At 33.5% G+C, this 25,278-nt stretch overlaps 1 protein-coding gene across 4 annotated transcripts in view; it reads left to right on the top strand.

Moving 5' to 3' along the window:
* ZNF217 (zinc finger protein 217) overlaps window positions 1–25,278 on the top strand; it is a 104,607-nt gene that overhangs the window by 72,418 nt on the left and 6,911 nt on the right. For all 4 annotated transcript variants that reach the window (XM_074210274.1, XM_074210273.1, XM_074210272.1 and 1 more), the window contains exons 2-5: window positions 12,220–13,966; window positions 17,736–17,861; window positions 18,769–20,337; window positions 24,079–24,207. In XM_074210274.1, coding sequence (XP_074066375.1) covers window positions 12,580–13,966; window positions 17,736–17,861; window positions 18,769–20,337; window positions 24,079–24,188 — 3,192 coding nt within the window. In that variant the 5' untranslated portion in view covers window positions 12,220–12,579 and the 3' untranslated portion in view covers window positions 24,189–24,207. The remainder of the gene's footprint in view (window positions 1–12,219; window positions 13,967–17,735; window positions 17,862–18,768; window positions 20,338–24,078; window positions 24,208–25,278) is intronic.

Genomic DNA, 25,278 nt, shown 5'->3' with positions numbered 1-25,278 from the left:
GATCTGATTTAGTTCAGGTTGATTCAATTATGTCTTCATCGCTTTTGAGTTGGTTGAATGACTTGACATGAGATTAAGCACAACAAAAGAAAAGGCAGGGTAACAACAGCTGCCTTCCAGTACTGGAACACCAGTGGTCTTTGCTAGAAGGCCCTTTACCTTTTCTTTTGTCTGGTGTCAAGTAGTGAGTTTAAATGTTCACCATTATACTGTACTTTGTTATGTAAGGAAATGCTATATTGATCTCATATGTTACTTTAAGATATTATATACCCTATAATATTTTGAAAACAACTGAGTTGTTTAGTGTTTTCAAATTTTAAAAAAACATGAAAAGACAAGTGCATAGTAATATCTTAACTGCTTTTTAGTCAAAAAGTTGGACGAAGTCACCACTAGTTTGTACTTGCATAGTTAATATGTGCTAAGTACATTTAAGGTGTGTCCACCTCATGGCAGCTTAAGTTCCCCCCCACCCCCTTCTTCTTGAGTAGTCGTGTTTATTCTGGATTCTGTTTTATTTAATATTTAAGACAAATTTTTATCTGATTGTAATGGAAAATTCTTTTTGAAGTCTTGGAAAAATGAATTTACTGCCCTTTTCTCATTTACATGTGCTGTTAGAGTTTCTAAAAGGCAGTGAGTTGCTTAAAATAAGTTCAATTGGTGATAATTACATGCAAAAAACAAGTTCATTATTTATGTGAAATGACTGAAAAAACAAGTTTAATGACCTTCTGTGTGTTTGGATTTTGAATATTGGTTTGAAGAGGAAGACAGCCTTTTGAAAAGAATTGCAAGTCTATTTGCATGTAGGAGGAGGAAGTAGGAAAAAAAAGACTGATTTTATAGGTAAAGTACACATACTTTTCCCTTAGTTTTCAACTTCATTTAAACCTTTTATAACACCTTTCCTATCCTGATTCTTAGCTTGTGTGTAACTATATATTTGAGTTCAAAGTTGAGGGATTGTTGCATTTTATGTAATTGTCTTTCACTTATATTCTAAAGGGGGGGGAGCATCCAGAAATTCTGATTAGAAGTGTTTTTTCTTTTTAAAGAATTCTATTTAAATACAATACTTTTTCAACTATTAAGGGGATGGGAAGGGCAAAGGAGAGAGGGAAAAAAGAAAGGAGGTTGTTACTATTAGCTTAATAGGCCTGTGGTCCCTTTAGCACATAGTATTTCACATTTACCTTCTTAGTTTGATTTTTCTTTTTAAAAGTTAGGCCTGTTAAATAGTTGAGGATTATAGTAATCTATCAAGTTACTTAATAGAACTTCTTCAATTTCAGATACATACTTCCTGCCCCTCCTTTATAACAAAGGAAATCATCAACATCTTTCTGTGCTGAGAAAGATATTTATAATATAAAGGGATATAGTTTTGATCCAGCAGGACTGCTCTTACTCAGCCTTGTAGCTTTATTAATTCTAAGATGCTTAATTAGAACATCAGAGAATCTTATAAAGTTTACTTTTTTCCACTCTATGAAACTATGTTGTAAAAAAACCCATTTGGTTGAAAATGAACTTTTTGAGCAATTTTAATGATACTTCAATATTTAAAAAAAAGCATCTACTTATCTGGCTTGTTTCCTAAAGCAGATAATTTAATGTTCTGAGTAAAGCTTCTAACATTGTTTCTACTTAATCACATTTTTGGTATTTAAACTTCCCTAGTTAAAGTAGTCACACCCACTTGAATGAGTGATGCCAGGGCATACTCCAAATTGTGATTTTTTTTTTTTTTTAAGAGTTGTTGGGTAGAACTTGATTAAGTGTGATAATACCAACTGTTAGGCTGCATATTTCTGACTTTCCATTTAAGGTTAATCCTAACATATTCCTATATTATTTAAGGTTAATCCTTTAACTGTATATTTTGCAAGTGGACTGGAAAGATGGTGAGACAAGTAAATTTAAGAGTACTAAGAGTACTAAATGTATTTTTGGAACTAGATTGTGAACACCTTGTTGAGGGTTAGGAAGAAAGTTCCTTTAATCTTTGCCTTTTCCCCAGTTTTTAACAAAGCAATTTTCCTTTAGTAACTTAAATCCCTGCTTAAGCTTTATTATTGTTTCATCAAGCAAATATGAGAATTGGATGTAGGCAAGCAGTTATTTAAGCCTTTGGTGATTTCAATTATAGGAAAATATAAACTGATTTACTTAATTTTCAAATTACTATTAAGACAGCCTTCTCCCTCATTCTCTTTCCTCCCCTCAGGGAAAAAACCCTTAAAATTTGGAAAGTGAAGTTATGTTTTTTCCTTATACTTTTAGCATGAATAGAGCTAACAAACATGTGACTACTAATGGTAGTTATTTTACACATCTTTGCTTATCTCAAGACAAAATCTTTTTTAACTAGGAGAAATGTAAATTGCTATATAACTGGAATTTTTACATTTTTTTTCTATGGCAGCAAATATGTATTGCACATAAGAATTTTTCTCAATTTAGGCATCGGAAAATAAAACAGTTGTATGTCACATTATGATTCTATTTTGATTATGTGGAGATTTCAGTATTCAAACTGTTGGATAAAATTAAAAATGCAAAATTATAACAGTTGGATAACTGAGAATTTTTTACATCTTAGTGAAAACACCTTTTTAACGAGCAACTTGATCTGGTTATGCAGGGGAAAGAGACTTAAAAATCAGACTTGTGGAGTATATAGAAAACTAACTTAAAAGAGGGTTTTTTTTTTTAAAAGCCATTCTTTCATAAAGCCATCAAAGCCACCATCCAGCATGAACAGGTTGACTTCCTCTGCAATAAGACTGAATTGTTAGTAAGTAGGGGGAAGTCCCATGGATCCAGTTACCATCAGAAATTTCTCTCTAGCACTACATAACTATGGTGTTCAGATAACTTCATGTTAATAACTTCTATTAGCTTAATATTGTTAACATCCTCATTACTTCCTTCCATGGGGTGGGGGTTAAGACAAAAGGAAGACTGTTGGAAATTTTGGTCCGCAGTTTGGTCATTTTATGATAGTTGTATAAGACCTAACATTACTTAAAAAGAGTTAGCTGTTGAAAGAATTAAACAAATTTGTCTAATTATTTTCCTTGTTTTTCATTACATCTTTGGAGGCAAATCTATGTATATTTCAAATAATGCAGAGGCAGATATCTTTTTAAATGTTAGATTTATGTTTTGGCATTTACATTGTTTTAGTTCTTCATTTTGCTTTTTTTTTTTTTAAGAAGTACCTTGTTAGATACATTTGTTGGAGATAGAACCCATATCAGTTTCACTATTCACCACTAAGTAATGATAGAATGGATTCTACTAAATGTCATTCCATATTCCAGTTTCACCTCAAGCTAAAATAGTCTAGTGAAAAACTAATTGTGTCAACTGAGTGGATGACTTATGTCATTTATAACTGAGATTTATAAATGTACTTATCAATTATATATATATGTATATATGAAAGAACTATTAAAACCAGAGTTATAAGTTTTCTGGTTCTAATACACATTATTTTAAAATTCTGGTAACTACAATATATTTTCAATTCCCTTTTGAGGTTTTCTTTGGGTGATTTATATTAAATTTTTCTAAATTTCCCTCAGTAAAATTCCAGTTGTTGGTAGACATTTTTATGATGCTGGTGAAGGGCAGAGAGAGATAATATTTTGTAAACTGGATAGTTTTAAAAACAGTTCCTTTCATTATGTGTACCAGAGGAAGGGCATTTTCAGAGTTATATATTGATCTTATACAGAATGCTTTCATTCTGTGATTGTTTACATGAAAAGAGACTCATTTATTTCTTATTTTTCAAAATGAGTTGAAAAGGGGTCAAGACACTGTCTTCACAGTACTTGCTATTCCCCCACTAAGTGAAGGCACTTTGGGGACTTAAAAAAAAACAACTAAACAACTTAACTTGTGTTGTTTGAGTATTGTTTAAATATTTTAAAAAGTTGAAATATTAGTTAAGTCAGTTCTTTTACAGTTACATTATCTCCTGAAAAGGAATAGTTATGTTAAAGAAATAATGCAATTCATGAATGGCAGTTTGTAAAATTTTGCATCTTGTGGTTTGCTTATCATAGGTATTTTAATTTTGGTGGGGAGAGAAGAAATAAATGGAGATAGAGCCATTTAAAAAATCACTATATTGCTTTGTGTTAAAGCAGCCCTTAGGCTTTACTTCCCTTTAATCCCATCCAACCTTCTTAATTCTTAGAGTAAACAAGTTAAATAGTGGAATAAAGGTTATTCCCAGAAATGGTTATCTTTGTTTTTTTAAGTAAACTTGACTTTTCAGTAATTTAGAGTGGTTTTTTTCCTTAGAGATTTGTGTTTTGAAGAGTTTAGATAGTAATGCCTTCAAAATTAAGAAATTGGCTATGTAGTTAGGAAACAAAATAAAATGTAGGAAATTAATGTTTAAAAATGATTTAGTTAAGATCAGATTTGAGATGACAGTGAACTTTATTTACAATCTGTATGTAACAATTGACTGTCTCTAATCTTATCTCCAAATTTTATTAGTATGATTATAGTAAAAATATTTTATGCCCTCAAATAACTTTTTATAACCGAAATGTATTTGCATGTAATTTCAGGAAAATACACATGCTTTCTGAAGAATGTTTCTAGTTCTCCATTAGATCTGATAGAATAAATTATATTGTCCTTTATCAGCTTTGAACTTCTGCATTTCTCTCTCTTTTTTTTAATCTTAAATATTTTGCCTTAGATGGCTACATTAGGAATGTGAGCTTGGCCCATTTAGTCCGTACGTAGGTTGTGACCTTGGTAATTTCCTTGAAATAGTGGTGAATGATTTAAAGTTATAAATTTACTGATTGCCACTGTAGATTATGGAGAAGTTTTTCCACTTCTCAGAGAAAAATATATACAGCATAATCTATAGTCACTCTAAGAAGGGGGACTACATTTGGAGAAGCTGCAGAACTCATAACTAGAACTTGTAGGTATTCTTACACTCCGGTTGAAAATTAGATAGTTGGACAAACAATGACACTTTATTAAAGTCCTAGTCTTCCAAGTCTGAATCTACAATGTTTGCTATAGGAAGCAATTTGATAAATTTGTATGTTCTAATGTCAAGTGATAATATTAGTCTTAGCTAGTTTTTGGTACATAAAACAGTTTTGGGTTGATTTTGTGATTTTTTCTTTTTATATGATACATTTTAGCCTCTTCAGTGATTTTGAAAATGCAGATTGTAGTTTCTTAATATTTCAAACTGGAGAACAAATTTTGGAGTAGTGTTTATGGATAGCAATTTTAAAAATACATCTTAAAATTTTAAAAATTGACCATTTTTAATAGAATTTTTAAAAATAAAAATGCAGCACTAGTCACACGTGGGAGTACATTTGGAAGAGTTTATTTTGAAAATTAAATTATAGAAAGATATGATATATTTTTTTCCCAAGGCAATGGGGTTAAGTGGCTTGCCCAAGGCCACACAGCTAGGTCATTATTAAGTGTCTTAAGGGCAGATTTGAACTCAGGCACTCCTGACTCCAGGGTGGGTGCTCTATCCTCTGAGCCACCTTAGGTGCCCTGAAAGTTATAATATTCTTAAACATTCTTCTAAAAAAAATTAGTGTTTCAATTAATACTGATAAAAATCTTATGCTCTATATTGATAGCTAAACCAATTCTCCCTATCATAGAAATTGAAGACATCCCTGCTGTAACTTATTGAAACTGGCTCTTGAATTTAAAAATAAGGTAAATTTTTCATAGTATTTTTTTCTTTTAATTGGATCAGGTTTCAAATACAAGTATTTTTTAAATTCTAGTGCTAAAGTAGATGGAATGCAATAAAAAGTTTTTTTAAGTTAAAAATGAGCATGTCTTACCTACATCCTTGTCACTTTTGAAAATGACAGATGTCAATTTCATTTTCATTGTATAAAAGATAGATTTTCTAAGGGCCACAGTATGGTAAAGGAAAGAACACCCACTTTGGAGTTTATAGGACTTGTGTTCATTCCCCATCTTTGACACTACCTTTGTGACTTTAAACTAGTCCTTTTTAATGTCTTCTCATTTTCCAGCTCCAGAAATTCTGGATTCTTGTGTCCAGATTTTTTGAATCTCAATGATATCCTAGATGGCAATTTTAATTAAAGATGAGAATTTTTCATGATCATTTGTTTTCTGATGAGAAGGTTCAGATGGGATTTGCTTCCTAATGCATAGAATTTTTTAAAAATTGTGTTTAACAATTCTTAAATCAACATTAACATCTCTTGTATTTTGAATAATGAAAGATAATATGGGTATGGGGTGGTCCCAAAAGTCTTAGTCAAAATTGCATGAAGACTTCTGGGACTTTTTCTAGTGTTTTTTGTAGCAGCATTTTACATAACCTCATTAACATCACCCCAGGCTGGTACTTACAGGTAGTGGTATCCCCTTTTACAAATTGAAGAATTTAAGACTCAGAGAAATTAAACAAATTGTTCAAACACCTCATAATTAGCAATTGTCTGAGGTGATCTGAACCAAGCTTCCCTGATACCAGTTGAAGGCTCTTTCCATTACCCCATGTTCTACTTACCTTTTTTCCCCCATCCTTTTCATTACATCTGCTTAGCTGTGCTTCAGAAATACAGCAGGTGTCAGCAATGTGGCAATCAGATTAATTTGTTATACTAAGACCTGCCCAAATTGGGCTTTTCATCAAACATTGTGCAATCCTGCATTTGTTGATTTTTAAGATCTACAGATTCAGAATTACTGGTATTACATTTAGTTATATACCAATTTATAAAGAATTAATCCAAAAGATGCAGATTTATTTTTCAAGTATTTCATATTAATGTTAGATTTCAAATATTGTAATGAGCAAAATCTTGTCTCTTTTTTGTTTATGTTAGTATTTAAGTAAACTCTGTCACATAATGCTGTTATATTGGTTAACCACACACCTTAGGTGTCATAAGGTATAAGGCTAAAGGTCATGTGCCTTCACTTACTTTAACCTTATTTAGAATCTTGTGTAATTGGGGAAGCTTTTTCTTATGTTTATATTTCTTCAGCAAACATTAAGCACCTACTACCTGCAAGACATGGTGATACTTTTTTTTACCTGTTTGTAATCCTAAACTAGCATATAAAATATTTTTACATTGATTTTTCCTCCCAATTATTTAATTATACAAAAAGACCATTTGGTTTATCATGAAAGACTTATGCAATTAAAGTTATTTATTACACATGTGGAAAACCTATTGAATCTGAAAAAAGGTGATGGGGCACATGCCATCATTTAGTAGCATATTAATTGTATGGAATTTACAGATTATTTTTAATCAGTTAAGCTTTTTTTCTTGAAGTTCTGTTGACATTCAAATTGTTAAAGATAATCTTCAATATTTATTGGTCTTCCACACATCATTAGTATGAAATTTAAACTATATTATATAGTTCCAATTCAAAGAATTAACTTCTTTTATTTATATATATATACACACACACGCACATACATACACACACATACACAAACACATATCCAATTATACTGACTAGAGGAATATGTGTATTCTGTATTTCATGAGATTGGGAGGAAGGAGAGTTGTCTTTATGAATTTGATAGAACCCTGATGGTAAGCTATTTTATAGCAGCTTCAGAGTATGATTGACTTTTTATAATCTAGGAATAATAAGTATCAGCATAGTGTGTCAGTCTGACATTGACAACCGTCCCCAAAAGAAAGGGGGGGAGCCTATTTAAAGAAAAAAAATAAATGGGTATACACTAGGATTCAGAAGTACCTTTCAAGGTCGTCCCCCCACCCTTGTTTTTAGGTTGGCCATTTTTTTTAAATTGATTGCTTCAGTTGCAGTTAACCTAGATGATATGAAACTAGCAGAGAGTGACCAGTTTATTTAGATTTTTATAGATTGCTAGAGGTGACCTTAAAAATAATTTTGTGCATCTCCCTCCTTTATTTTTCCGATGAGCAAAATGAGGCCCAGAGGATAAAAGTTAACTCTCGCCTAAGATTATATTACTAGTTAATTAAGGAGCTTGGGTGGTGGTGGGGAGCTTGCAACTGATGTCCCACAGTCCAATGCTCTATAGTCTCTCCTATTACACCAATTTATGAAGTAGGGCAACTGTTTTTTATTTTGCTACCTGTTCAAGATCTTAGCATCTGATCCTGTTTAAACTGCTTTTATATAGGTGATCTAAATTATCACAAAATTTTGAAAAGAGTGCTCATGGCTTTAGTATATATGCTCAAATTACACTTAGGGACAGAGAGCAGATACATAATTTCACTTCCATAGAGAGGTTTTTTATTTTACTTTATTTTTTTAGGTTTTTGCAAGGCAAGTAGGGTTAAATGGCTTGTCCAAGGCCACACAGCTAGGTAATTATTAGGTGTCTGAGGCCATATTTGAACTCAGGTACTCCAGACTCCAGGGCCAGTGTTCTATCCACCTCACCACCTAGCCACTCCTATAGAGAAGTTTTTGCTGAAGAAATTACTTTTTGCCAATGTAGGCAGTTTAGTCTAGAGTAGAGGTATCAGACAATATCCCTGTAATCCTGAATCAAATTAAAATGTAATTGGGAGGGGCGGCTAGATGGTGCAGTGGATAGAGCACTGGCCCTGGAGTCAGGAGTACCTGAGTTCAAATCTGGCCTCAGACACCTAATAATTATGTAGCTGTGTGATCTTGGGCAAGCTACTTATAGCCCCATTTGCCATGCAAAAACAAAAAAAAAATGTAATTGGGAGATAGTTAACAAAATAAATACAATAAGACATAAATGTTACTATGTAGTTTTCTAAGTCATGCAGCCAATGATCCAAATATGTATATATATGTATACATATATACATATACACATATACATATATATATGTATATATATATACACACATATATAAAATTTAGTGGCTCTTGTTTCTATTTGAGTTGGATTCCACTGACCCTGGAGCAATGAGAAATTAAGTGTCTTACCCATAGTTTTAAAACACTCATGTATCAGAGGTTGTACTTGAACCCAAGTCTTCTGGTTCTTCTAACCCTCTATCCATTACACCTAATTGCCTCTTATAAAAAGAAGTGCCCATGTCATAATAATTGTGCATCCTTAAAAGGCTTATATCTGAAGTATGGTTTGTCAACTCTTAACATAAAATAATTGTTAAAGAAGGAGCAGTGAGCTTGAATTCTAGAGATCTTGGGTTCAAATTCTAGTTCTTCTAATAAGTTGTGTTGCTTATAGATACCTATTGGGTATTAATCTTCCTTTTTCAAGGATATTTTGGGGATGGCACACTGTAAACCTTAGGGTACATAATAATTGTGATTTTTTTTTTAATGGTTTGATCTAGGGAACTACATTAACATGGGATTTTCAAATTGAATGAACATCAGAAATGTCTGGTCCAAATTCCCTATTGAAAGATAGGGAAACTGAGGCACATGACATAATGTTTTTCCAAGTGTTTATGACAAAGCAAAAGTAGAACACATGTCCTGTATATTATGTACTGAATACTAGATAAAACATATTCTCCATTATATTGGAACCGTTGACTATATATCATTGGCTTATTTTGGAGATTACAATAAAGTAAAAGTTGAGGAATTTAGACAGACATTTTCAGGGTAGTAAGCATTTGTGAGTGCACTGGTGCAAGGCATTGGGCAATAAAGAATAAACATGCCCTAGTCCTTGCTCTCTAGGAGTTAACAGTTTAGTAGCTTGTTAAGGTACTCATTACAACATTACAAGTTAGTTTGTGATGAATGTGAAAGAGGTCAAACATAGGTGAGAGATTGGAGAGGAGAGGGATCACTTGGAGCTGAGAGAGTCAAGATGTATTTATTTCCTCAAGGAGGTGATACCTGATCTAGAACTTGAAGGAGCATTCACTAGAAAGGAGATGTGAAAAGCTTCAATTGCATGAAATCTTTGAAGTATTACAATTTCTCTGGAGAGATAGATGGGACTATGAAGGACCTTAAATGCCAGACTAAAGGTCTTTGAGCAAGGGAAATGACAAGATTAGATTTATTCACTAGGACTAATATTTTTTTTGTTATATGAAGGATGAATTGGATAGGAGAAAGGTTGGAAGCAGGGAGCTCAGATAGACTGTTTAATATAGTTAAAAGTGAGAGATGAAGAGGGACCCTGAATCACAATGGTGGAAGTAGAAAGTTCTGGTGGAGATATTGCCAAAGGAGAGTTGAAATGACTTCACAGCTGTTAAATGTGAAGAGGAGGAAGAAAGAATCAATGATTTTTCTGCCTGGATACCTATGAAAATAGTGATGTCCTAGGGGGGAAATGGCAGGCTTAGTAGGGAAATGGGGTGGATTTATTTTAGTGCAGGCCTTCAGGTGAAGGTATTTGGAAAATACCGGGCAATTGGAATGTGGGACTAGAACTCAGGAGTTAAAAATGTACATTGGGAGTTATTTATATAAAAAGAGATAATTAAAATTTTGGGAGTCTTTTAGTGGGTCTAGAGAAATAAGAGAAAGTCAGACTAAGTACAGAATGGTAGGGAAAGAGGAAAAGGAAGGGATGGAGTTAAAAAAGTTGAGAAAAAAACCCCCAAGAAATCAAGAAGCCTATGGTCAGTGTCAATGAGGGAATGAAGGCTAATTAAAAACAATATGTACTTTGCTCAGATGCTAAAATCTGAGTGGCCTCTTAGCTTAGAAGTCATAGAAACAAGTGGAATAGTAGGATAGGAGTCAATATGAGTTTTTCTTGTGGAGTCAAACTGGAAGTTTTTTTCTTGTGGAATGTCTATTCCAGTAATCTAAAAAATTTGGAGAGAACTATAAAATTTTCCAATATCTATAATAAATGTATAGCTTGAATCATTAGAATTGAATCTATATGTTTAGATAAGTTAACCTAAGAGTTTCAGATCCAAGGGTAGTAATGACCTTAAGAAAATTATTTCCCCTAACCAGTACACAATATGGATTGAAGGGAGGTGTTACTTTTCTAATTAATGGAGGAAAATTGAACACAATTTTGATAAATGTGAATTACCATATGTCATTTTATTTTAAACATAATTTTACAAAGCAACTTATTTCACAATTTGTCTGTGGTTAAGCTTAAAGAGTCTCTGACACTTCTGCCAGAAAAGTTAGTTGTCACTTTACAAAAATAGTACATTATTTTAGGCATTGCTTAGTTCTAACATTCTTTAGTGCCCAAACTTTTAGAATTATAATAGGGTTACATAGTAACCTGAGTCAATCATAGGCTTCAACTTGACGAAAATAGGTAAAACTGCTCAGTTTTTTCCCCCCCTTGAGTGGAATATTTGAGTAAAGGTAATTTTTTTTAATGGAGAGAGGTATTCTTGATGTTCCATATTGATCAGTCTGTTGTGTAAGCAATTGATTGCTTACTATGTAGTAGTATAGGACTAGGATAGGTTTTAGGTCTCTACTTTGCTGCACATTAGGAATACCTGGGAAGGAGAGGGAGGGTGATAGTAGAAGTGGGTTCCATGTCTCTATCAAACACTTGGGGGGGGGGGGGGCTAGGTGGCGTAGTGGATAGAGCACCGGCCTTGGAGTCAGTAGTACCTGGATTCAAATCCGACTTCAGACACTTAATAATTACCTAGCTGTGTGGCCTTGGGCAAGCTACTTAACCCCATTGCCTTGCAAAATCTAAAAAAAAAAACAACCCAAGTAAACACTTAGAGAGTTTCTGGGCTAGATCTGGTTCTGAGTCTGGTCTCATCTGTAAAGTATAGGTAAGACTAAGCATCTGAATTTCTAGGTAGCTTTTTAGGATATTATTAAAAGTTAAAGTAAACTTTATATTCCAGTCTTATATTAAATATACTTTGCTTGATTTGAATGCTGAGCAGCTCAAACCACTTAACTGGTTTTCCTTAATAAAACTAAAGCAGTATGTGTAAATACTTTTAACTTGTTGCATCATTTAAAAATTAATGTTATTAGAATGTCAAAACTATGGGTTATAGTCAGAAAGGTAATACTAAATGTTGGAATAAAAAGAATTATCAATCCATTAACATTTCAGTATTATGACCATATATTATGTTTTACAAATATATTAGGAAGATTAAATGGTCTTCACAGGATAGAATGTATAGATTTTTAAAGCAGCTTTACATTTTCTACTTTAAAGAATGGTTTACTATAAACTTATCTTTCCCTTTGTTTTCCTCTTAATAGGTATTAGAAATTCTTTATCAACCTTGTTGGGATTGACTTCTTCCTGCTCAACTGGATCATTCAAATTACATGGAAACATAAATAGAACTAATTTTTATGCTGATTTGATACAAAACAAGTTTGAAACCTCTTAGGAATCTTTATACATTGTTTATGGAGATAACTTCACCTACGGCAGTGATTCCTCTTGCATATAAAAATAAGCATAAAATTGATTGTGGACATTTGTAACATTTGCCATAATATTGACACCTGGTTTAGGTTATATGTCATAAAAGTGTCCTTATTATAACCCCAGAAGTTTCCTGAGGGATTTTTGACATTATTCCTTTTAAATAGAACCAGAAAAGTGTCAGAAACATGCCAACTCAACCTCTTTTAGCCTATATTGATGGGCCAGATGTTATAGCCAGTACAGTTGATTCCCGTATGGAAATTAATGATGCATCAATAAAAGGAACCAACACAATTTCTTACAAGAACCCACAGGATAAATTTTTAATACAAGCAGAAGGATGTATGCCTTTGGACTGTATGTTTTGTGAACAGACTTTTAAACATCCTGAAGATCTTAGTAAACATGTCTTAATGCAACATCGACCCACACTTTGTGAACCAGCAGTTCTCCGTGTTGAAGCAGAGTATCTTAGTCCTCTTGACAAAAGTCAAGTGAGAACAGAGTCTCTAAAGGAGAATGGCAAAGAAAATGAAGAATTTAGCTGTGAAGTCTGTGGGCAAACATTTGGTGGAGCCTTTGATGTTGAGACCCACATGAAAAAACATAAGGACTCATTCACTTACTGGTGTAGTGTATGTGGAAGAAGATTCAAAGAACCTTGGTTCCTTAAAAATCATATGAGGACACACACTGGCAAACCTGGATCCAGAAACAAACTACAGCAAGGCTTAGATAGTCCAATAACAATCAATGAGGTGGTACAGGAGCAAGTAACTGAAATTATCACATCGCCTTACAAAATCTGCATGGTTTGTGGCTTCCTATTTCCAAATAAAGAAAGCCTAATTGAGCACAGTAAAGTACACACCAAAGAGTCTGTTTCTACTAGTGAAACACAAATTGTTGACTCTAGTGAAGGAGGAATGTCATCTCAGCGGGAAGAATTTCTTCAATTTCTAAACTTGAGACCAAACCCAATACCTGAGAAAATTAAGAAACCTGCAAAATGGATAGCTGAGTTAGATCCATTTAATACCTATCAAGCATGGCAGTTGGCTACCAAAGGCAAAGTTGCTATTGGCCGAGGAGAAGTGAAAGAACCAGGACAAGAAGGAAGTACAGACAATGATGATTCATGTTCAGATAAAGAAGAACTTGGAGAGATTTGGAATGCCAATAAAAGCCATACTGAAAGCACTGGGAAGTCCAAAACAAATAAAAACAGTTGTGCTGGAATTGGTCTTTCACAAGAAAAGATTAAACACACTAGTGGTGAAGTGCCTTCAATGGATGTGGATTCCAAATTAACACATAATAAAGAGAAACCTACACATTGCTCAGAGTGTGGCAAAGTTTTTAGAACATACCATCAACTAGTCCTTCATTCAAGAGTTCATAAAAGAGAAAGAAGAACTGATGCTGAATCTCCAACTTCTATTGAGGGAAGGCAACACAGAACATATTCTCCAGATTTAGCCACAGCTCTAGATGAAAATGGAACAATGGATCGAGTGGAAGGTGGTTCTGAAGATGGATCAGAAGATGGACTTTCTGAAGTACTTCATTTAGGTAAGTAGCAGCTTTTAATATTTTCCTACTCAAAATTTTTTTTAAATATTGCTTTTGCTTATTTGAGGATTAATAAAGTACCACAGGATAACCCATAGGAGATCTATTTCTTATGAAATAGATCATCACTTGACTTTTTGAGACCTAATTTCACTTATAGAATGAACCTTATAGAATGAATGTCTTTAATTTCTTCCAGGTCTGAAATTCTATTTCTTTTATTTTGTTGGTGTGTGTGTGTATGTGTGTGTGTGTACATACATATGTACACACACATATATGTATATGGATTAAAAGCATGGGTAAGATCAGTGTCATTTTGGGATGACAATGTTCCTTGCATTTTCTGGAATTCATGATTTTGTCTTTTTAAAAGAAATTCCTTAATAGATTATATGCAGTCCCAGTTTCAGCCAGCTGTCCTACAAATATGTGACATTTATCAAGATGAGAATTGACTAAAGTGTCAGCACAAATATAGCAGCATTATTGGAAAACAACTTAAAGCACTAGCACCATCCTTTGTCTATGAGGGGAAATATGGTAGATATTTGAGAACTCATTCTCTGTCAAAAGCTGACAAATCAGTTCAATTTTTAATCAATGGTATTTATTAAAACTTTATACTAACTTGTAAACAACTATAAACAGCAAAGAATTACTTTCCTAGCTTTTTAGTAAACACTTAATAATTGACTATCCACCAAAAATGGAGAGGTGTCAGTTAGTTAAACAGCCCTGACATTAGCACTGCAATAATTGTATTCATAGGATTTAGAATTGGAAAGGGCTTTAAAGATAATGTAGCCCAATTCTCTCATTTTCCAAATCATAAAAACTGTTTTAGTGACTTTCACAACTTTATATAGATATTAAATAATAGAACTTAAGATATTAAATAGAGGACTTTTGAATTCAGTGTTCTGACTTTTAAGATACAATTACCTTTCCATCATGTCACTAATATTCTGAGTTGAGTATTATAATAATCAAAAATATATAATGGGGGGGTGGCTAGGTGGCGCAGTGTATAGAGCACTGGCCCTGGAGTCAGGAGTACCTGAGTTCAAATACAGCCTCAGACATTTAATTATTACCTAGCTGTGTGGTCTTGGGCAAGCCATTTAACCCCATCGCCTTGCAAAAGCCTAACGTGCGCGTGCAAACACACACACACACACACACACACACACACACACACACTCTCTCTCTCAGAATATGTGAGTTTACAAGAAAGAACATTGCAATTTCAAAGTTTTTTGTATTGATAGAAAAATATTTTTTTTGTTTTCCTTCATTCTGAGCCTAAGTTGTAATCTTAATTAGTGCCACAGAGAAATACTTTAAACAGAAACAAAATTAAGATAAAAAATCAGTTCTCAATTCTATAATTTGTAATTAATGTAGGCATATTACCTGACTATAAATTTAGATATTGTTTAAGTCTCCTGTTGTACACATCTGAAAAAAATATTTAAAAATTTAGAACCTTAAGCCACCACAACAGAAAGTACATTACTTAGTGACAACTTTTCAAAAAGTATTCCTTATGCTTGTGCACCATTTGTCTTGTGTATTTTGTATGCAAAATTTTTGGTAATGACATAGAAGACTTATAATTGAAAAATAAGTCAATTGCAAGCTAACATCTGAGTGAGTATGGAAGAAAAATTTATCTCATCATTTCTTATGATGGTTGCCTTGTGAATTGCTCACTAGATTATAATGTGAAGAACTTCATGCTAGTTGTAGTTCTACTGTTGGCTTTATTAATGACCTGCATGAAGACATAATATCCTGAATTTCATTTCTCCAATTGTAAAATAGGATCAATGATACTTGATACTTTTGACATGAAATGGTATGCACTAAGTATTTGAGTTCTTAAAAATTGAAACATTATATATAAAGTGATAGTTTTTAAAAATCCTAGTAGCCAATATTGTATTTTTAAAAATAATAGCATATTAAATATTGTATATATTGCAATATATAGTAAATAAATCCTGATATAAAGCTTGAAGTGAGAAATTACAGAAATTTAACTTTATAATTTTATGTGATACCAGTAGAATATGTTGTGTCCATAGAACACTTCATTCTCCAAGAATGTGATACTAAGTGATGCTTTCAATTATGAGTCTTAACTGTAATATCAACCCATGATTCATGTGGTCTTTTCAAAAACCCAAAGCATATTTATAATCTTAATATATTTCATAAGGTCATTAATTTCATACTATAAGAGGCTAACTCCTTTATTTGACTAGTTAGGTAATTGAGACCCAGAGAGATTAGAGATGATTGGTTTAGGGTCTCATAGTAGCAAGGAAATCAAACTGAAGTTTTCTGACTACATCAGGTCTCTTTTCATTACATATTTTTGGTATGTAATGTTTTAGTTTTTTTTTCCTTTTTTCAAGGCAATGGGGTTAAGTGGCTTGCCCAAGGCCACACAGCTAGGTAATTAAGTGTCTGAGGCTGGATTTGAACTCAGGTCCTCCTGACTCCAGGGCCGGTGCTCTATCCACTGTGCCACCTAGCCTCCCCTGGTATGTAATGTTTTGAATGGTGTTTTAGCCTGATTTTCTCACTGTTGCTCAATATTACTTTATATAATAAAATGTTTTGGATATATATTTTATGTTGAAAATCTTTTACATCAGTGTAAAGCAGAGTTACGATATCAAAGAAATAAATTTTCTTCAGGCAAAATGAGCCCTGTAACTTGAAGAAGAATTTTGTTACAGTGGTTATGTATTGGGGGATTTGACCTATCATTATGATAGTAGAATGTTTTTATCAGTTGTGATTTGGAGGGGGGGAGAAGGGGAGAATTGCTTAGAGCTCAAGAGAATTATTATAGGGAGGAGGGAGGAAAAGCTTGTGTTGAACTGAGGTTGGATCAAGCCTGAACAAATTGGTTTTTGTAATTGATGACATTTCTTTGTATAGAGTGACTCTAAATATATATAGAGTAAATAGTTCTATTTTTAAGAAGTACTTACTGCAGGAAAAAATAAGCTAGAATAGTTTTCTGCTGACTACTATTTCAATTTTACAGTTTAATATATTGAAAAAAGTCAAAATGTGTGATTCATTTTGGAAACCATTTTTTGTTTAGTGAGTTATATTTTCTGCAGAATGATACTTCCTGATGATCAATGTTTTAAAATTTTTATTTAAATTCTGCCATGTTCTGCTTAACATAAATTAGTATTTCATTCTTGCTAAAGATTAAGTTGTACTTACTACCCTCTAGTGGTAAACTTATTGGTTGATCTTAAATAAGAAATGGATTTCTTCTATGACTGGGAAAGGAAGAATTGATAATTTATTGGCATGATTTTCTAAATTAGTTATTCTGTGGAAGTTGTTCTCTTTTCTAGTCACAGTTTTTCCTACAATCTCTTTGCCAGATCTCATCAACAACTATATATAGTTATATATATATATATGTTATATATATTTTAAAATCCATTAACTGTGTCACATACTTATAAAAAACAGTCACGTCTTTTTTGTTGTGTACTATGTATATTACACTTAACCAATAAGTTCAGATGTACATACCCACTATATTTTCCTGTAGTAAAATGTCAAAATAATATTTATAAAGTTTTTAGTTTTTTAATGACACTTACACTAATAGAAGAATTTTTTAATGAAAATTACCAGTAATATCTAGAACAGTTTGTAATTTATCAACATACTTTATTAATAATGTGCTTCAGCTATTTCCTTACTAATATAAATATTTTTGTTTAAGATAAAAATGAAGATGGCTTGGAAAGAGGGAAAATTAAACATCTTGCTTCATCCAGAGAGTGTAGCTATTGCGGAAAGTATTTCCGTTCAAATTATTACCTCAATATTCATCTCAGAACTCATACAGGTAACTTCTAGAATTTTCTTCATAAATACCGAATCAGTTGTTACTTTTGGTAAAAATAGTCTGTTTTGATCAAGTTCTTTTACTACTTTTGCCAAAAATGATGTTTGACTTATAAAATGTTAGCTTAATTTCACATTGCATTTGATGTCCTTTCTTTTAGTATGAATACAAACTTAATTGTATTACGTTATATATTTTGTAATTATCTTACAACTTTATTAAATCTATATCCCAGCTATAATCCACATTAATTCTTTCTAATATTTTTAGCCTCAAACATTTTAATGTAAACTTTTGTGAGTCTTAGGTTAATATGAAATGAGAATCTCTTTCATTCAAACTATTTCCAAATTGCCACTTTGCCCTAGATTAAGCTATTAGTCAGTTTTTTTTTTTTTAGGTTTTTGCAAGGCAAATGGGGTTAAGTGGCTTGCCCAAGGCCACACAGCTAAGTAATTATTAAGTGTCTGAGACAGATTTGAACCCAGGTACTCCTGATTCCAGGGCTGGTGTTTTATCCACTGTGCCACCTAGCCGCCCCCATATTAGTCAGTTTCAATTACTTAACTAAAATATTTCATTTTTAACATATTAGATAATTCAGATTGAAGGGAAAGGGCAAAAATACGCATGACTTTGGCTGTCTTCTTCCGGATATTGTTTCTTTTTGAAGGTTTTATGCAAGATTTCAAATACTCAATATAATTGACCTAAAAACAAAACAAGATAAGAAAAACTTGGTCTTCTGAGTCATATCTGGTCAGGCTTAACAAAATTCTTATTGAATAGGAAAGAAAAATAATTCTATTTTTTTGATACAACAACTCTATTTTAAAATATATAATCTATTTCAAAATGTATTTTCAAGGTTTTTTAAAAAATGTTTTTCAAATTTTTCAATTTTCAGGTGAAAAACCATACAAATGTGAATTTTGTGAATATGCTGCAGCTCAGAAAACCTCTCTGAGGTATCATTTGGAGAGACATCACAAGGACAAGCAAATAGATATTACCACTGAAGTAAAGAATGATGGCAAAAGCTCACTACTGAGTCGGGAAACTGAAGATATGCTATTAGCAACTGATGGTGCTCAAACCAAAAATTTGAAAAGGCTTTTTGATGGTGCCAAAGATACTAAAGGCTGTACACCTGCAAAACAACATAAAGAAATGCCTTCTGCCTTTCAAAATGTTTTGGGAAGTGTACATTCAACCATAAACAAGGATACTCAGGATTCTAGTAAAAACACAGTTGATGACAGTGCTGAAAAAATGAACAAAAGTGTAGTTACTCCATACTTGGACAAATTAAAAAAGAAATCGCTAATTGAACCTCAGGCAAATAACCCTGTTTGTAAAACGGAGAAGGATGTTCTTTCTGGCAGAGGAGATAATATTCATGAAAGCGAAGTAAATAACATAGGCGAAATAAAAGAGAGTACTCCTAACTGCAAACATAAACCAAACATGGACTTGGAGGAAAAGCCTTTGAATTTATCTATTGGATCTGCACAAGAATGTGCAGCTGTTTCTATCAGCAGAGGTTTATTAGCAACAAGCACCTGCCCATTTTGTACTTATAGAACATTTTATCCAGAAGTACTAATGATGCATCAGAGATTAATGCACAAATACAATCCTGACATTCATAAAAATGGTAGGAATAAATCTTCACTCAAAAGTAGGCGTACTGGATGCCCTCCAGCTTTACTTGGAAAAGATGTGCCTCCTTTATCTACCAATTCACATAAATCTAAAATTTCTCTAGCAACTCAGTCAAAGTCACTGCAACCGGAGAAAGCTAAGCAGTGCCCACCGTTGCCAAGTAAAGTCCCGCTTTCTTCAGGAATAGACTCTAGCACTTTAGCCCCAAGTAACCTGAAGTCTCACAGATCACAGCAGAATATTGGAGCTCAAGCAGGTGTGATTAAACAGCAGTCAGAGATGCATTCTAAAACCAGTGCTTCTCCAGGCCCTGACAGAATAAAAAGACCAGAGACAAAGATAAAATCTCTCAGCATATCTCCTCAGTCTGGCATAGTAGGCAGTAATGTCAATGGTTCCTTTGACTATCCTCTTAAGAGTGACTCTCCGTGGTCTAGTAATCAAGGAAGAGAATATTTCTGCAATAGAAATGTTGGCAATGTTAATGTGGAGTTTGGGGAACCATCTTCAAAAAGAATGAAATCTAATGTTGTTACTCTTGAACTTGACTCTGCAACAGTAGCCAGTTATAGAAGAGAATATGATATAAACAGATACCGTGTCGCAAACAGAATTGCAAATCTATTACCTCAGGATTGTCCATGTCCGCCTACATCAGTGTTGCCAACCAAACAAGGGCTCCTGAATTCAAATGAAGTTGATTCTCCAAATGTACTGACTGTCCTCAAGTCTTATGAGCCATTTGGTCCTGGACCACTTTATAGTTCTTGTGGATCTAGTGGTAGTCAAGCATCAAGCTCTGCAATAGAAGGTATTGTAGAATGGTGGATTCTCTCATCTCCTATTCCCTTACCTATTACTTTAGAGCACAACAGCATTCCCCCAGTGTTACTAGATCCAAGTATACCTTGCGGTAGTGGGGTTGAAGGTATAAGAACACTGGGAAAATGGGATGTGGGAGGGATATTTGATCTTGGAGCCTTTGGTATTTATTGAATTGGAGAGGGGGTGGTGACAGGATTGAATTTTAGTAAAGTCAGCTGGATTACTAATAGAGGAAAGAGTAGAATGGGGAGAGATCTGCAACAGGTAGAGCAACCAGTTGCTTTTTGCAGTAGTTCAGACTTGTATCAGACTAGTAGGTAGGTAGGTAGGCGGAGAGAAGGGAGTATATGTGACTGATGTTACAAAGGTAAAATCAATAGGCCTCAGCAACAGTTTTTGGGAGGGTGAGGGCTAGGTGTGTGTGTGGGTGTGGGTGTGTGTGTGTGTGTAAGTATGTCTATGTGTATATATATATATATATATGTATATGTATTTGGATTGATGTCTAGGTAGTGTGTCTGATCAGCTAGGAAAATGGTAGTACCTTTGAGAGTAATGGGAACATTAGGAAGAGGGGAGGTTTTTGTGGGAAAGAGAATAAGTTCAAGTTTGATAAATCTAAAGCCATTTCAAGGAATCTCATACATTATCTAGGCACACGCCCCTATTTTACAAAATAGAGCACTGAAGCATAGAGAGGTAAAATAACTTTGTTCCTAATTAGCCATTTAGTGATGGAATCATGATTTGATCACAAGTCCTGATTTTATGTCCAATATTTTTCTGTACTAAGCTGGACTCATGACACATCACACACTGCTATAGAGTAGGTATTTATGTGTGCATCTCTGTTTATCCTTTACTAAAGTGTGGTCCTTATATAGAATTTTATATTCTGAATGGTATCTTATATGCAGTTATTGATGATATTTGTTTAATGTTGAAAGAACTTTCTACTATTGTGTTCTTGCAGAATATATTGGAATTTCCTTAACGGTAGAGGGTTTTTTTTTGGGGTGAGGGTGGGCTTTTGTTATTGTTTTTTTTTAAGTGAAATTATTTTCAGAGCTAGTATTATATCATTGTAGCATAAGGAAGAGACTCTTGAACATGTTCCCCTAGCATGTTAAATGTAAGATCAGGATATCATGGGGTTCTGCAGATAAAATGGGAGGAAGGAGTGAAGGGGTCATGTTCCATTAGGTAAACATGATTAAATTCTGTTATAACATATACTGGACTGTGCTACCTTGAAGATAAAGACTTGCTTTAAAATCACTCACTTTGTGTTAGTTTCAAGGGAAGGAACCTTTACAGTGAAAACACTCTATCAAGTCTAACATGACACCAGTTGATCTGGTGGAGATAGCAAATTAAGAGCAAATGCTTTAACATTCTCCAGTGACTTTGCTTTTTTTGAGTTCTGGTGAAATATTAATTTGTTGTCTTTTAATTTAAAGCTTTCATTTCTTTTTACTTTTTTACTAATTGTTTAAAATAGATGTTAGGGCAATTTTTCCCAACAATCCTCCGATCCCACAGGCTTTCAACCTAGGAGTCAGCCTGGATTCTTTAATATCTCTTATCCCCCACTCTTCCCTCTATATCCAAATTGTTGGGGAACCATCCACGGGGTTTGGCCCTCCATCCCTTCCTCCTCTTTGACCCAAAGATATAGCTCTCAGGACCTCATATCTTGATTATTGCAAGTCACTGAGGGATGGTCCTGCCTCCAGTCCATCCTTCATTCAGCCACTAATGGACTTTATCTCAAACATTGATCTGATCAAGTCACTCTATTAAATAAATAAATTCCAGTGACTCCCATTGCTTCAAATACAGTTCATTCCTCAGTGTGTTGCTAATCCCTCCCTCGAGTCCTCTTACACCTTCCTCTCTGACACCTTCCTCTCTGACACATTCTCTCCTGGCTATTTGTACCACTAAGAAGTGGCTCCATCTTTCTTCTCTGGGCATTCTTGTTCCTTGTCTTGTGTGCCTGCAGGAGACATCCACTGCTTTGACTACTGACTTCCTTAGCTTCCTGTTAGATCCAGTTAAAAGTTTAGCCTTCTTCCACCCCTCTTAATTCTAGCAACTTCTCTTGTGTGTAGCTTACTATATATTTGTTTGCACGTTGTCTTCTCTATTAGATTGTAAGCTCCTTGAGGTCAGGAAGTGAGGTTTTGGTTTTTTTTTCCCTTCTTTTTGTATCCTAGGTACATTGGTACATAGCCATTGTCCTAGGTTGCTAAGTAGCTGTTTAATAAATGTTGATTGACAATTGAACTGTCTGCTAGCTTCAGGTATATTAGAAACCTTTCCTAGTGTTTGGCCTCTATGTGCTTTTAGCTCCTTGGAGGCCCTGGAGAGAAGTGGGGGAAGTAGATGCTGAAGGTGAGGGAACAGCCCTTGCAGCATGGCTGCTACATTTCCCTGAATATCCCATCATACCCAACACTCTCATACCTGCAAAAGTGGGAATGATAGGATGAAGAGAGGAAACTAATGATTGGCTTTGCATCAACAGATTTTATTTGGAAATTAAAACTATTGACAATGAGATATTTGAAATGATCAACATATCCTTGTTCCCAGTACTAAAAGAAAAAGAAAACTTTTAATTAATGTTAGAGGCTCCTAGGTGGCTTGGGGATTCCAAGTTCATTTGGTCTGGAGTCAGGAAGACCTGAGCTCAAATCTGGTCCCAGATACATGTAATAACTGTTTTGTATGACCTTGGACAAGTCACTCAAACCTCTTGTTTGCCTTAATCCACTAAAGAAGGAAATGGCAAACCACTCTAGTATCTTTTGCCAAGAAAACTGTGGAAAGTATAGTGTCCAGGGTCATGGAATTGGACATGACTGAACAATGACAACAAATTCCATTCTACTTGTTACGTCAGTGGGGTTGTATTATGCAATAATATCTTTGGTTCCATCATTTTTTTTTCCTGCTCTACCTTTTTCATTACAAGGAACTACTTAATATTGAGATTAGATAGTTTTGATTTTTTTAAAGTCATGTTCATGTTATTTTCTGTTGTGTTTTCTATATTATGTTAGCATTGTAATGTCTGTAGTTCAGTAATGTATAAACTTTGCTTTTACATAAGTTCTATTTTCAGTTTCTCATGATCCACTAAATCAGTGTATATTGCATATTTGTAATAAAGGATTTTAAAACTTGAAAACTTTTTTTGGACTTTTCAGTTCATGTTGATATTAACTTGAACCTAGAGGACTTTTTATTAGCATTATCATTTTTTAAACCCAAGGAGAAATGAAAATTTTCAGAGTTCTTGTTAGCTTTTGTTGTAAAAAGACTTGCTTTATTTTGTGTTGAGACTTTTTCAACTCAACAGATTAGTAGCTTATCCAGTTTTTAACATTTCCAGTATCAAGGATGTAGACTTAGAATAATAATTTATGCTTTTTTAAAATACTTTGAAATTTATGTAGTGCTTTACTCATCTTTAGTGAGATCTGAAGTTTAGGTTGGGTGTCATTTTGCAAATGACCAAACTTAGCAAGGCCCTGAGATAATGAGTATTGGAACCTGAAACCCAGGTCTCTTAATTTTTACTTTTAGAAGTGTTTGCAACTGTTTGTCAGCATTATTTTGAAATAGTTACAAAATCCGTTAACTTTATTGTAAGAGAACAGATTTACTTAACATTAATACTAAATGCCTTTTCAAACCTTTTTTTTTTCTCCTCAATTAGGAAAAAGGCCTATGTCTTATCAACAGTTGTCTAACAGCATGCTGCAAAAAAGAAACTATGAGAATCTTATTACTAACACACATTATCGACCAAATGACAAGAAAACTTGATTTTTTTGGGGGGGAAATGGTAAGCATATATTTTAATCATATATTTGTTGATTTCTCTTCAAAATTCAATGGGATGAGACCCATTATGATTTATGCTGTCCAGTTTTATTTAATTAATGCTCATTTTTAAATTAAATAATTGGATTTTAAGAAAAATTTTAAGAAATTAGGTCAGGCCTTTCTTTCAAGTTCTCTGCCCTTTCTGAGCAGTACCGACTGCCAAGAGCTCTCCTTTACCTTACTCAGTTCTTTTTCTTTAAATTAAACCAAGTTATAAAATTCTCTGTGTAATTAGAATGCAGGTTTTTAAAAAAAATTATGTAAAATCTGAGTTACTTTTCTTCTTGGGGTTAATATTAATCAAATAATGAATGCTGCCTGTAAAGCGCAGTCCAAGAGCAACCTCAAGTGGTGTTTTAACAAGACAGAGGATATGATACTTACTTTAAACTTCTTAAGGATTCGTTTAACAATGAGAATGAATGACTGAAGAGGGCTGTGTGGAGAACAGTACTATAATATGACTAGTTACACAGATGTAGCTATAGCAGTTCAAATTACATCTCATGAAACATACTCTATAGTCATTCTGATGTGATTAGCCTATGAGGCAAGTGATTAGCTTTGTTCTTCTCTGTCAATTAGAATAGTATTCTACTGTACCCAGCTGTTATTTGGCCCTCTTACCAACTCTAGTAGAAAGAGTTTTAGAAATACTAGGTTTTAGAAGCATTTAGCTTCCATTCTTTTAAGAAAGATTATACCAAGTTCTAGTTTTTCCTCTAATATCATTCTTTTAGTTAAATAACTTAACCCTGATTCATCCTATAAATTTTGTATCTTCATGCCTATACCTTCAAAGTGCACTTTGGGGGATAATTGCATATTTCCCTTGGCCTTTGTTCTGTCAATACTGTACTCTTAGATGCTTAATCTTTCTTTAACCACTTAAGTAACTAACTTGAGTATGAAACAAAACACTTCTGTACATAAGATTCACTGCTACTTTACAAATTTCTAATTGCATCTTTCATTATTCATTTGTAAGAACCTGGGCTTAGATTGCCATTAAAATTTTTTTTTTACTACT

Source organism: Macrotis lagotis, chromosome 1, assembly GCF_037893015.1.
Source record: "Macrotis lagotis isolate mMagLag1 chromosome 1, bilby.v1.9.chrom.fasta, whole genome shotgun sequence".
NCBI lineage: Eukaryota > Metazoa > Chordata > Mammalia > Peramelemorphia > Peramelidae > Macrotis > Macrotis lagotis.
Note: the sequence above shows the minus strand (reverse complement) of the source record. Positions and strands in the feature narration are given on the sequence as shown.